The sequence below is a fragment of the Piliocolobus tephrosceles genome, unplaced genomic scaffold (genome assembly GCF_002776525.5).
Source record: "Piliocolobus tephrosceles isolate RC106 unplaced genomic scaffold, ASM277652v3 unscaffolded_40, whole genome shotgun sequence".
NCBI classification, from domain to species: Eukaryota; Metazoa; Chordata; class Mammalia; order Primates; family Cercopithecidae; genus Piliocolobus; species Piliocolobus tephrosceles.
The window spans coordinates 469,364-482,537 of record NW_022324309.1 but is presented as its reverse complement, the minus strand read 5'-3'; the positions used below and the strand labels follow the sequence as shown (position 1 = coordinate 482,537).

The 13,174-nt window shown below is 36.0% G+C and overlaps 1 protein-coding gene across 7 annotated transcripts in view; it reads right to left on the bottom strand.

Moving 5' to 3' along the window:
- The window catches only part of LOC113219499 (cadherin-like and PC-esterase domain-containing protein 1), a 308,433-nt gene that overhangs the window by 199,456 nt on the left and 95,803 nt on the right, over positions 1–13,174 (bottom strand). For all 7 annotated transcript variants that reach the window (XM_026454317.1, XM_026454321.1, XM_026454323.1 and 4 more), the window contains exons 6-7: positions 2,783–2,915; positions 595–763 (exon numbers count right to left, since the gene is read on the bottom strand). In XM_026454317.1, the coding sequence (XP_026310102.1) occupies positions 595–763; positions 2,783–2,915 (302 nt within the window). The remainder of the gene's footprint in view (positions 1–594; positions 764–2,782; positions 2,916–13,174) is intronic.

Here is a 13,174-nt window from a genome sequence, read left to right as displayed (position 1 = left end):
GTCATCACTAGATCTCATTTTCAGCCCAGTTGACCTGAGCTACCTTTTATAACTTATTAAACTTTTGGGGATTATTATTAAGTTCTTCCCTGAAATCTTCCCTATTATCCTTTATGTCATAGCTTGCTATATTAGGCACACTTGAAAGCTTTATTTTTCACTCAACAAATATTCCATATTGACTGGTGTAATGAACTAGCATTATGCTTCCTAAGGGTGAAGCAAAAAGCACAAAGGCAAAATTGTACTTCCATTTGTTGCTTTGACCATATTTTTCTTGAATAAGTGAAAAACTGAGAAAAACAGAGTATAGCTGTGAACTAGCTCTGTAATAAGTAGATCAAAGAATTGAACTATCATGATGAATTGAGAAAAAAGAATGTAGCCTTTGTGATCCCTAGTGAATTAAGCTGCTTCCAATTCATTTTTAAACCTGTACCCATTAAATGAAAATCTTTTCTTGCAGCAATAAAAAAGATGTGATCTTTGTTCGATGGGATTTGATAACCATAAAGGTGGGAAGATGGCAGCCCAACTCACTTTACTTTACCTCAGTGTACTTGCGTGAAATAATAGCTTCAACTGAGAGCTTACCTTGACAGTGAAGCGTTTTTTCTTTGGCGGATTCCAAACTGTGCCAGTTGAATGAATGAATGCACGCAAAGGGGTTAAGGATGTCACCAACACATACGCTTTAAGAATCACAGATAGATCTTCGGCTCGAAAGATTGTTTCATGTGGAGCAAGGACTGTCGTTTCATTCCTAAAAAAATAAAACAACGTAGTTAGCACTCCATAATGTAGGGTTGAGTATGTAATTTGCAAATTACCTTCAAGCTTTGTAAACTGCTTCTAGCCTTTGTAGGATGCCCACATTCAGTGTGTGGATTTCCTTGAACAATTTCAATTGCTTATTAGCATCACCACCAGGTGGTGGAGAGGTACAGCTAGAATGAGTCAAATTGGTAATAGTTCCCCACTCCGCCAGATTTAATCAAAGTATTTTTAAAAAGTAAAGAAGGTGGCTAGGCACAGTGGTTTATGCCTATAACCCCAGCACTGTGGGAAGCCAAGACGGGTAGATCAGGAGCTCGAGACCAGCCTGGCCAACATAGTGAAACCCCATCTCTACTAAAAATACAAAAATTAGCCAGGCATGGTGGCGGGTGCCTGTAGTCCCAGCTACTTGAGAGGCTGAGGCAGGAGAATCACTTGAACCTGGGAGGCGGAGGTTGCAGTGAGCCGAGATCGCATCACTGCACTTCAGCTTGGGCAACAGAGTGAGACTTTGTCTCACAATAAGTAAATAAGTAAGTAAGTAAGTAAATAAATAAATAAATAAAAAGGTGGAAAGATAGTATGTAGAATAAAGTTGAATTTAAAAAATAAATATATAAATTAGTCACAGTACCCATGACCTCAGATGCACGGTACCATTGCAACAAAAGTGATATAAATTACAGTTTGAATGAAACTTTCTAAAACCTTCTACCTCTGCCTACCTTTGCTCTATTTTTTCTTCTCTAGAAAAATGTGTTGTTTTTACACAGTGAACAGGTCACCAAGAATATGTGAAAATACTTTGCCCACTAGTTCAATCTTACCGAATGTCCCTACTCCCAGATAATGAAGAGTTAACTTAAGGGATTAAATATTAAAAAAACAAACAAACAAACAAAAAAAAAAACACTTCAGGCTACAAAGGAAAACTAACACCAGTTTAATATTTTGTAATGAAAGAAATATGCTTTCATCATAAATGATACCAAAATATATAATTATTTGCTTTTCTACATCATATTTCTAAATGTTAAATATCTAAGTTTGATCAATGAAAGGACTCTGCTATTTATTTTTATATATATATATATTTTTTTTTTGGAGATAAGGTCTTGCTGTCACTCAGGCTGGAGTGAAGTGGTGCGATCACAGCTCACTGCAACCTCCACTTCAAGGGCTCAATTGGTTCTCCTGCCTCAGCCTCCTGAGTAGCTGAGACTACAGACATGCACCACCGCGCTTGGCTAATTTTTTTTCTATTCTTTGTATAGATGGATTCTCGCTATGTTGCTCAGGCTGGTCTTAAACTCCTGGGCTTAAGTAATCCTCCTGCCTTGACCTCCCAAAGCACTGGGATTCCAGGCATGAGCCACTGCACCTGACCTAGTTTTAACTTTAAAATTCTAGGTTGGCACAAGATGCGTACGATTCTTCAATAAATACTATTAACTGTTTAAATACTACTTAATAATTATAAAATTAGATGAGGCAAACTTATTTGTGTCTTGGATAAGATAATTAAAACCTCTTAATTTTTCACTATAATTTATCTACATTATAAAATCCTTTCCCTGGAGGAAACTTGGATAACTTGATAGACAGCAGATACTTTCTTAGATGCTAAGAGCCATTAAAAAAAAATAGCAGAAAAAATGCATCCAGCCATATTCATAGTCTAAGGCAAAGTCATTTGAGTATAAAATGGAAGCTAAAATCTTATAGTTTTGCATTGTCAAGGTTTTAAATTCAATTTCCTTTAATGTAACTTACTAGATAAGAGTCCAATTTACCCAAATGTTTATTCTCTGGCAGGACAGGTTTGAATTAATCTAGGAGAAAGTCAATGATGGCATTCTTTATTTAAAAAGGAGAGCTGAAAATTTATGTAAGAGAAACTAATAATTCACACCTGTGAACTCCCCATATCTGTTCTGTGTTTTTCTCTTGTTAGCTGTCTCCTAAAATGCATGCTGGTTATAACAATTCAAACTGATTAGCTTACAGCTGTTCATGTCTCCAGTCCTCTGGTTTCCACATACGTGGCTTCACTGTTTTTAAAAGGTGACTCGAAGTACTCAGCTTTAATTGTATTCCCTGATTCAGACACACAGAGGGACTCACTGGAAGTTGCAATTCTGAAAAGATTCAAGAGAGCAGAAGACAGTCATTTTATTGTTTCTTTTTGGAACTGCTTTGAAAATAGAGTATGCTGTGTTACACTGCAGGGTACATGAGAAATATGCAACCATTTTTCTCCCCATTCTGAATCAAACTTGGCTCCACTAAGTATGAATGCGTATTTAGAGAGGCCTTTGTTTGCCATATGTTCTTTTACTACAGAGGAGGAAAACAATTGTAATAATTAATTTCATTTTCTTGCTCAGAAGGGGAGGTAGATATAATGTCTCTAACTGTCCAACATCAAGCTGATCTATCCTACAAAGTTAAGGGATACATTCTCAAGGAGGGGTTGGTGGCTGGAAGAGCAGACTTTTGTTTGTGATGAGAATACTACATAGAAAACTTGAGCTGATTCCGACAATACAATGCTGATATACTAAAGTTTGTTATGCTTCGTGACCTTGGGAATCTCAACAACAGGGCTTTATTGTCTAATAAAATATTAATTATTGCATTTTAAGGTATATAAAATAAAGAACAATAATAATGGTTTACTTAAGAACACACATATTGACATGCTTAAAAATAAAGGTATTGCATATACATGATTACAAAAATCAAATATTACAGAAAGCAACCAAATGAGCAGAAAAAGCATCCTCCAATCCACTTCTATCTAGAACCTCTTCCCACCAAAAACCAATGCTTACATATTAACTTTTAAAATCTGAATAAGCACATTGGGTCAGATGCATATATTTCTTCAATACAAAAGTTGATGTACAATACATCAACAAAATATCAAATACAAAATATCAATGTATCTACATGAACCTATATATGTAGGTATTTCTGTTTGTTTTTTTAATTATCCCAAAGAGGTGTTATAATAATATATGTCTGATTTATTTATAACTACTAACCCATCCTGGCATCCTTTCCATATCAGCATATTCAGAGTTATTTCATACATACCTCTTAATAGCTTAGGGTGCTTCATTAAATAAATATACATTTGATTTAGCCATTCTCTATTATTGTGTATTTAGATTATTTTTGTAATGTTTTTCTTTTGCTATTTCAAAAGCACTGCAATGAATACTCTTATACATCTATTTTGGTCTACTTTTACAAATTTGTCTAGTGGCAGATTCGTATTGGTATGTGCAATTGCCAGGTCAATGGCAAAGGCACTGCAAATTTGTTAGACATGGCCAGATTGCCTCCCAAAATGGTTGCTCCAATTGCCACACTCTCCAACAGTATTTGGAAGTTGTTTTCCTAGTCCCAGGTCACAGTGCTTTATTTTTTAATTATATAATTTATCGAGCTCTCAAAATGGAACAAATTACTTTAAATTATTTTTCCCCTTTGTGCACATTTCATCAATACTAACATAGTCTAATTTAAAACACTTCACACGCTTAAGTAAAAGTCAGCAGAAGTCAAGCCGTTCAATGTATTCCCGTATCTCATTATTTAGCACAGTGTGATCTTGCTCCAAAAGGATAACTTATTTGTAAGTTTTTCCTTTTAATGAAGTTCTAATACATCATAATAAAGGAAATATTCAAATGGCTTTGGTTTTGGAGATGATAAATGAACAGCCATTAAGTTAATTTCTTGAGAATCACAACTTTTAAAAAGTTGAAATGTTTATGTAAGCCTTTAAATTTGCAGTAAGAAAATATGTGTTCTTAATAAAATTTTACTAAATAGAGTTATGTTTTCAGAGTATATTACTAGGACAAGTTTTGTGTCTCCAAAGAGCTGATTTGGAGGCTTCTTTTGTAAAGTATGAGAAAAGTATAATTTACTCTGATTTCCCTTTTACTTTGCTGCCAAAAAACACAGAATTGATTTCAAACCCAAGCACAGTTGACATTAAAGAAGCTAGACATATTAAGTTTTTTGCCAAGATAGTATCTCAATGGTTTTGAGGAAGTTGTCAAAAAACATGTCAAAAGAATAAACAATTTTATGTCACTTTTTTCTGGTTTAGCTCAAGTGGAGCCATACATGACACTGAAGGGGTCCAATACAGGAATTGCCAAGACTATGTCATATTTCCACATGAATCTCTGAAACTCTGATCGGATAATGGAAATGAATACTGAGCAAAATAACTTTACCTTTATTTTTATATTTATACATATATCAATACATTCTAGGCTTCCTATTATATTATTCCAGGCTTGGATGTTACTTTTTATTATTCTAATAGAAAAAAATACTCTGTAATTAGCTGTCCCCTCTAAAATTATTCTCATTTAACTTGATTATAGCCACAACTCAGATATAAACTTCATTCATATCTTTAAAAGCTACAAATGCATTTTATGGAATTTTGTAAATAATCATGTAAACATTTCGGTGTCCTAGGCTAGGCTACCATTTAACAGATAAAGGTATGCCTGGAGCAGTATGTCTTGTATCTTTCATCTGGCATAGCCTTCAAGGGCTCTCTCAACAGTCCAGTCTAATCCATTTATTACTCCATTCCCCTTCTCCATGGCCCAACCAACACACTCAAAGAGCCTAGAAATCTCCTACAAACAATGCTCAAAAGACCTTCTGCTTTTGGAAAGGATTTGGGTGATGAGGCTGTATGACACAGTCTTCTAAATAGCCTAGTTCATTAACATACACTTGTTAAAAATGTTAAAGCAACTTAATATGGAATACCCTAGCATGACTCTTTAGGGCTTTCTTGCCCCATAATATGCAGACTGAATGGAAAATAGATTAAAATGTGAAATATCATATGGTGAATAGTGTTGTACTTTTATTTATTGGCTACTCTTAGCTTATTTTAGAGAGCCCTGAAGCCTGTAACTGTATGATCAGCAAAGTTTACCCAGAATGAAAGTGAACACTTTGTTAGAGATGCATGACACCTGCTTTTCAATACCTTTTAATATCTGGTTGGGGAAAAAGTATTATGAAAATGATGATTAAACCAGAAACAGGAGACCTGGGCTTTCATTTTGGTTCTTGCCAACCAACAATTAATAGACTTGTGACATTGTTAGGAAGCCTTCTAAAATCCAGCACATAAATCCCATGAGTCTTCTGAACTTCCCACATCACTGAACACTATAGTGACTAAAATAAGCACTACAGTAAGTGCTCAGGAAATATTTGAAATGCTTGTTCTAACAATGAACTTGTTTTGGGGGGTTAAGTCAATCTATGGCTTAACAAAATCATATTCCAATGAATTAAAAACAGTTTATTTGATTCTTTCTTTCCCTTCTATGTGGCATATGAGTATATATACCACAGTCAAATATTAAACACTGAAAAAACACTTATACTGACAAAGATTAGCTACCATTTATTTATTATATTGCATTTTATCATTGTTATAATATATCATTATTATATTGCATTTGATTTAATGTTTTGCCTTACAGCTAATAATTAATAGGGAAGTAATAATAAAAGTATAATTATATTTCACAGATATTTGAATATTGTCTTGCATTTTCATATTAGAAAACTAGCTTTAGCTAGCATTTTCTTATTTGAAAATTTTCAATAAAGATAAAGGCCTTACTTAATAATTAGCAATTAGTTTTGAGATTAGAAGTGTAAATAAGTACCATTTATGAGTGCATTAATCATTCCTCCTGCCTGAGGGCATTGATAAGTCTTAGAACTTAGCCTACAGGTATAAAAGCTCTGCAAATATAACCTCAGAACTTTCACATATAGTAAATAGAAACTGATACATGCACAAACTGAAGTGATAGCCAGGAAATCACTCTGTCAGTCAGGGCCCCAGAAGACAGCAGAGTCAAAGGAGTAACTGAAGAGACTATTAACCACGAGACAATGAAAGAAGGACTGCTAACAAACACATGGGTATAGTTCAGGAAAATCAAAAAGCGGTAGAGGAGCTCCCCAGGGCCAACAAAATGGGAAGCTTTTACCACTCTTAGCCCAGGAAGAAGAAGTTTCCAGAACCAGGCAAAAGCATTGTTATAGGAAAGGCCATTAAGAAAGACTGTGGCTACAGGTAGAAGAACACAGCCACTTTCCAAGCCAGGGTCCAGAGGGGAAGGAGCCAGGCAACAAATACTCCCAAATTACTTCCTCCTGTCCTCAATCTCTTGCTAGATGCCAGGGGACAAGGATGTCCTGTGGATGCAGTCTGTGGAGGACAGCTCTCTGGAGAAGGGTGTAGAGTGAATCTGAGGGGCAAATAGAGAATATTCAGCAGAAACTCTACACAGTACTTGGTAAATACAAGTTTTGGCCTTAGTCTTCTCAGTAGCCACATGTCCTGGAGAAACAAACAACTGTGTGCGTGTGTATGTGTGTGTGTCTGTCTGTGTGTGTGTAAAAAGAAAAAAGGAGCAATATTAGCTTTGATTTCAAATAAGAGCATTCAGATATGGCAGCAAGAGATAGCATAGGTTGAGCCACATAAAATTGCCTTTAGTTAGGTAAAAAAAAAATTGTTGAATGTTGATCAAATATCAGCAATTTCATAATATTCAACCTAATTTTTTTTCCTTCATCATGATGCCTACAGTGGGGAAGAAAGAGTGACTAAACATACTACTGCGAAAAACAGTTACGGTGGCTAGAATGTCAGTGGGTAGAAATGGCAAAAGGGGGACCTTGAAATCATTCAGTGACTGTTTAGCTTATGCTTTGAAAACAAAAGAAGTCGAGTCTAAGTTGTGCCAGTTGCTAGAAGAGAACAAAAATCTTCAGCTCTGAATCTGTTTTCTCTTTGTATGATGCTGAAAAAGTCTAGCAGCAAGTAGACTAAAAGAATAAGTAGATGGTGTCTAAGTTCCTTTGCAATCTTCAATCTCTGTGATTCTAGATATAAAGTTATGATTTAAATATGTGCTATAAGTGGCCTAATGGAGAAGATAAGTGGCCAGGGTCTCAGCACCAGAGCTGAAATGCAGTCCCTCTCTGAATTTGTCATGTTCTGGTAATTGTGAGTGCTCCACAGGGTCAACCAGCTCCAGTTGCATTTGAGTGAGACACACTAAGTCTTGTGGGAAGAAGTTGTAGCTGAAGAAGCTCCTATCCCCTAACTAGTATTTGAGGAGCAATCACCCTTTCACCTCTTATGCAGTGTATAAAATGGTGAGAAAACATATCCCAAGGTAGAGTCGAGGTTACAAGCCTGATCACTTATTGGAAGTTAGAAGGTAAGGGTTATTTTGAGTGCATCTAAGGGTATTCTCAGTTCACTAGACTATAAGCTCCATGACGGCAGAGATTCTAATTTTTTTTCTCCACTGAATGACTAGTGCCAAGCACACCAAGCACATCCTGGCAGTTAATTTAGGATCTCAGATACATCTATACTTAATATGTGAACTCTAATTTCTTCTTACCCAAGTAACCAGATGTATTTGCAGAAATGAAAAGAGTAAACAAGCCAACTGCTGAGCCACTTCACTGGATTTGTACAATGCAAACTTATTGTTCAGACCTAGGAAATATGTATAACGTGGGTGGGGATTGGTTTTCTCTCGCTACCACAATGTAGTGTTAGATTGGCAAAATACTATATACAAAAGAGTAGGTTGTAACAATGGTACCAAGAATGCCCCAGGAAGGGACCCAGAGCTCAGAGATTAACTATCTAAGACCAAGAGGCCTAATATCAGCAAAGCCCCCTGGAACCCACAGTGAGCACGGGAAAGCATAGGAGAGAATGTCACCAGCATACAGCCAAAAGGAAGGCTGCTCCTTACAGGGACACTGAGCAAGTGAAGGATTTGGGGGCCTAGGGTTCATTTGTTTTACCAAATTGCCTGAAATTGGGCCCAAGAAGACATGGGGGAAACCAATAAAGATGCACATTCTAATTTGTCCAGCACATTTTAAACAGTTGCTAAATAATATTTTTCCAAAAATATTTTACAAATAATATTATAAATAACATTTATTTTTAAAAATACTAATTCCTGTCTATTAATAGATGCTTATATAGGTGCAATCATGAGTTAATTTCTTTACTTTTCTAAATTTACTCTCTTTATCTGGAAAATTAGAATAATAAGAATAGTAATAATAACTTACCTCATGTGGATGCTGACAATTAAATAAGAAGTTCCCTTAAAGTGCTTTGCACAGCATTTGACTTATATGCTCAAAAAGTGTTACACAGTTACTACTATTAAATCGTAGTTTAATATAGATTTTTTAATAATCTAGAAATCTTGTTTCTAACTTCAGAAATTTCAAAGAGTAGCTACAATGTTATTCCCTTTGAGTTTAACACTAAGAGGTTCCCACCACTACTCACTATCAGATAAAAGCAAATCCATTAAATCCTCTTACAGCATTCTTAAACATCTGGTATTTGACATTACTCTCTTAAAAACAAGACCAAAATAAAACACAGTATGTTTACTTATACATGGCCTGTAAAGACACACTGTGTTTTTAGTGATCCTCCTCAAATTTAGCATTGAAGTGTCCCAGGAAAGCAATTAATTTCTTGTTCTGTTTCACTTCTTTATAGGAATTCTGTATTAGGTTACTATGGATGGAGTAAACCTAGGACTGAGTCAGTTACTTCAGTATGTTTTTTTCAGTTACTGCAGTATTTAAGTCTGTTCCTCTGTATTTTGTTCAGAGACATACTTCTTTTAAAGCAACCAACACAAATGAAAACAGAAATAGCTTGTAGTCTACAGATTTATGACACCAAGACAAAACTCCGCAAACTATTTCAGACCTACACTTCAGCTTAAATAGTAAAATCTGCGGATCCGTATACTCTGAACAATTCTATGCTTTGCCTTTTTTTTTTTTTTTTCTTTAGATAGAGTCTTGCTCTGTCACTCAGGCTGGAGTGCCAGCGGCAGGATCTCGGCTCACTAAAACCTCTGCCTTCTGGGTTCAAGTGATTCTTGGGTCTCAGCCTCTCGAGTAGCTGGGATTATAGGCAACTGTCACCAGGCCTGCTTAATGTTTGTATTTTTAATAGAGATGGGGTTTCACCATGTTGGCCAGGCTGGTCTTGAACTCCTGACCTCGGGAGATCTGCCCTCCTTGGCCTTCCAAAGTGCTGGAATTATAGCCATGAACCACTGCACCTGGCCTAAACACATCGATTCTTTAATAATGTTTTACTTTCATTTTACGCAAATAGCATTGACTGGAGTATCTCTGAGAAAATGGATATACCAAACACATAAAGGTATTATTAATACAGAATTCTAGCCTTAACCTAGGCAACTCATAATTCATTTATCAACATCTGACATTATTATATTACTACTTGTGCGACTTTGATAACAATATTTTATTCTCTATGGTTTCAGAATATCTTTCATATGATGTTATATCAGTGTACATCAAACCACAAATATGAATAGCATGGTATTTCTATACAGTACTCTTGGCAGAAAACCAGTAACTTTCACTTTGTTATAGGAAATGAAGTGTAGTCCATATCCCAGTGGAAGTGGAGACACAAATTGACCCATAAAAATGACCAGATCAATGACACAGCAATGTGCTCTAAAGGGGTAGTCATTGTATAAAATTTCTGCCAACTAACGAATCAATCAAATGCTTAGGGAGCACTCAGTAAATGCAAGCCATGAATGCTCTTCTTTCTAGTCTTTCTCAGTGGAAGTGTCAAAGTCATACAATTCTACAGAAATAATTTTCCCCATGGACCGCTCTATGTTTTGACCATGACCACATAAGAACCTTGAGTTCTGCTCATTCTTCTCGGTTATAAAAGCTGTGTCTAGACTACTACTTCAATTTGCTTGCTCTATGATTTTGTTGCAATGACCAAACAGCATGAAAGATTGTTTTATTACTTTATGGCAGCTTAATTTTCCTTTGATGGTTTTCTGCATGAATTTTCCAGGGGAAATGACATTTTTTTAAAAAGAAAAATGCTTGACTACTGCAGCAAGACCAAAGGTGGATAATTTAGTATAAATTAATGAGCATCATTAATAACAATTTAAAATACAACCTCCAAAATATATTAATACATAGAGTGAAACAAATATGGTAATAGAATGGCAGCCTAAATCCACCCACTGTGAAAAGTAGTTTATCACTTTATTAATTGTAAATCTTTTTCTCAGGAATATTTTCTGGAGTAGCTATCAGATATTATTGAAATAGTTTAAGTCAGAATAATAACTTACTAGAACGCTGTAACAGTGATTCCAAATTTTATATAATATATATTCATATATATATATGAAAGTCAATTCCAATTTAAATGTAACACACAAACACTAGGGGTCATGGCTCCTATTTAAACGAAACCATGTGTTAATATATCTTTTATTTAATGGCAACTTCACAGGCAAATTTAACCTTCAATTTTTACCTGGTATTTTTAGTATAATAAAATGTACACAATATTCCTGTTAATTTACCTCTATTTCTATGTTATTTTAAAGTAAACATATTATATGTGAACCAAGAACATATTTTTTTTTATTATACTTTAAGTTCTAGGGTACATGTGCATAATGTGCAGGTTTGTTACATATGTATAAATGTGCCATGTTGGTGTGCTGCACCCATCAACTCGTCAGAACCCATCGATTCATCATTTATATCAGGTATAACTCCCCAATGCAATCCCTCCCCCCTCCCCCCTCCCCATGATAGGCCCCAGTGTGTGATGTTCCCCTTCCCGAGTCCAAGTGAGCTCATTGTTCAGTTCCCACCTATGAGTGAGAACATGCGGTGTTTGGTTTTCTCTTCTTGTGATAGTTTGCTAAGAATGATGGTTTCCAGCTGCATCCATGTCCCTACAAAGGACGCAAACTCAATTTTTCTAATATCTAACTGCCAAAGGGAGTTAAGAATATAGACCATGGAGAGATAAGAGCCAATGGCCACAATGAAATCTAATGAGGGTTAGAGCTCCAAATGCCAGAAATAGGTTAAGAACACGGAAATATGTCAGAAGAGATGTTCCATTAGGATTACTAAACCATTTTGCCTTGAGGTTCTTTCCCTCAAGTTGCTCAGTGATATGATTAGAATCTGAGGGGTTCAGGTTTGGCTGAGTGACATATAACACAAGAGTTCACTCCTCATAGATGAGGACCCAAGGGCCTGAGTCAGAAGCCAGGCAGAACCTGAGAAGAGTTTCTGAAATGGTGTCCCAATTATCAGCCTTAGCTAGTTATCCCCATCATTAGCCATGTACATCGGACTATCTTATGTCTTGTATATGACTAAAGAATTATCCAATTAATTGAGCCAAGAGGGGAAGGACCTTCCTATCTGAAGTGCTACATAATGGCTGGTCTTTAAAGATGTTAATGAGATGACTAAACTTTCCTTTTTTTTTTTTTTTGCCTATTTTTGTCTAGATTTTAACCTTTGAATTTAACCTGTTTCTTTTCCAGGTAAAATTTAAGCCAGGACATTACATTCAAATGACAACTTTTTTGTTTTTTTTAGATGGAGTCTCGCATGGTCACCCAGGCTGGAGTGCAATGGTGCTATCTTGGCTCACTGCAATTTCCGCCTCCCAGGTTCATACGATTTTCCTGCCTCAGCCTCCCAGGTAACTGGAATTACAGGTGCACACCATCACACCCAGCTAATTTTTTGTATTTTTAGTAGAGACTGGGTTTCACTATGTTGGTCAGACTGGTCTTGAACTCTTGACCTTGTGATCTGCCCGCCTCGGCCTCCCAAAGTACTGGAATTACAGGTGTGAGCCACCACACCCAGCCTCCAATGACTATTTCTATAAGAATATTCTTCCAAGTTTTCTGTAATCATCTCTTATCATTTGTGCTGGCAAGATGCTTTTACCATATATATGAATATACATACACACGAATTATTTTTCACAAATTTAACATATGCTAACCCATGTTTAGGGTTTTGACATCAGCACCTTGTCTCAGTTAACACCACTTGTTTGCATCACTCTGTACAGCAATCCTAGGCTTGAACTTCCTGTTTTAAATTGCTAAATAAATGCCTAAGAATAGGTGGATGATGGATAAGAAGTCATTTATATCTTGCTATGTCTTACCAAATACATTAAGTATCTTAGAGAAAATAATTTTGTAGCACTCAATAATGTCACAGTCATTTTCAATAAATTAGGGAAGTGTAGTCCTAGCTTTAAAAATCCTGTGAGCTCGGGCCAGGCATGGTGGCTCATGCCTGTAATCCCAGCACTTTAGGAGGCTGAGGCAGGTGGATCACGAGGTCAGGAGTTCAAGATCAGGCTGACCAAGATGGTGAAACCCCATCTCTACTAAAAATAAAAAAAATTAGCCTG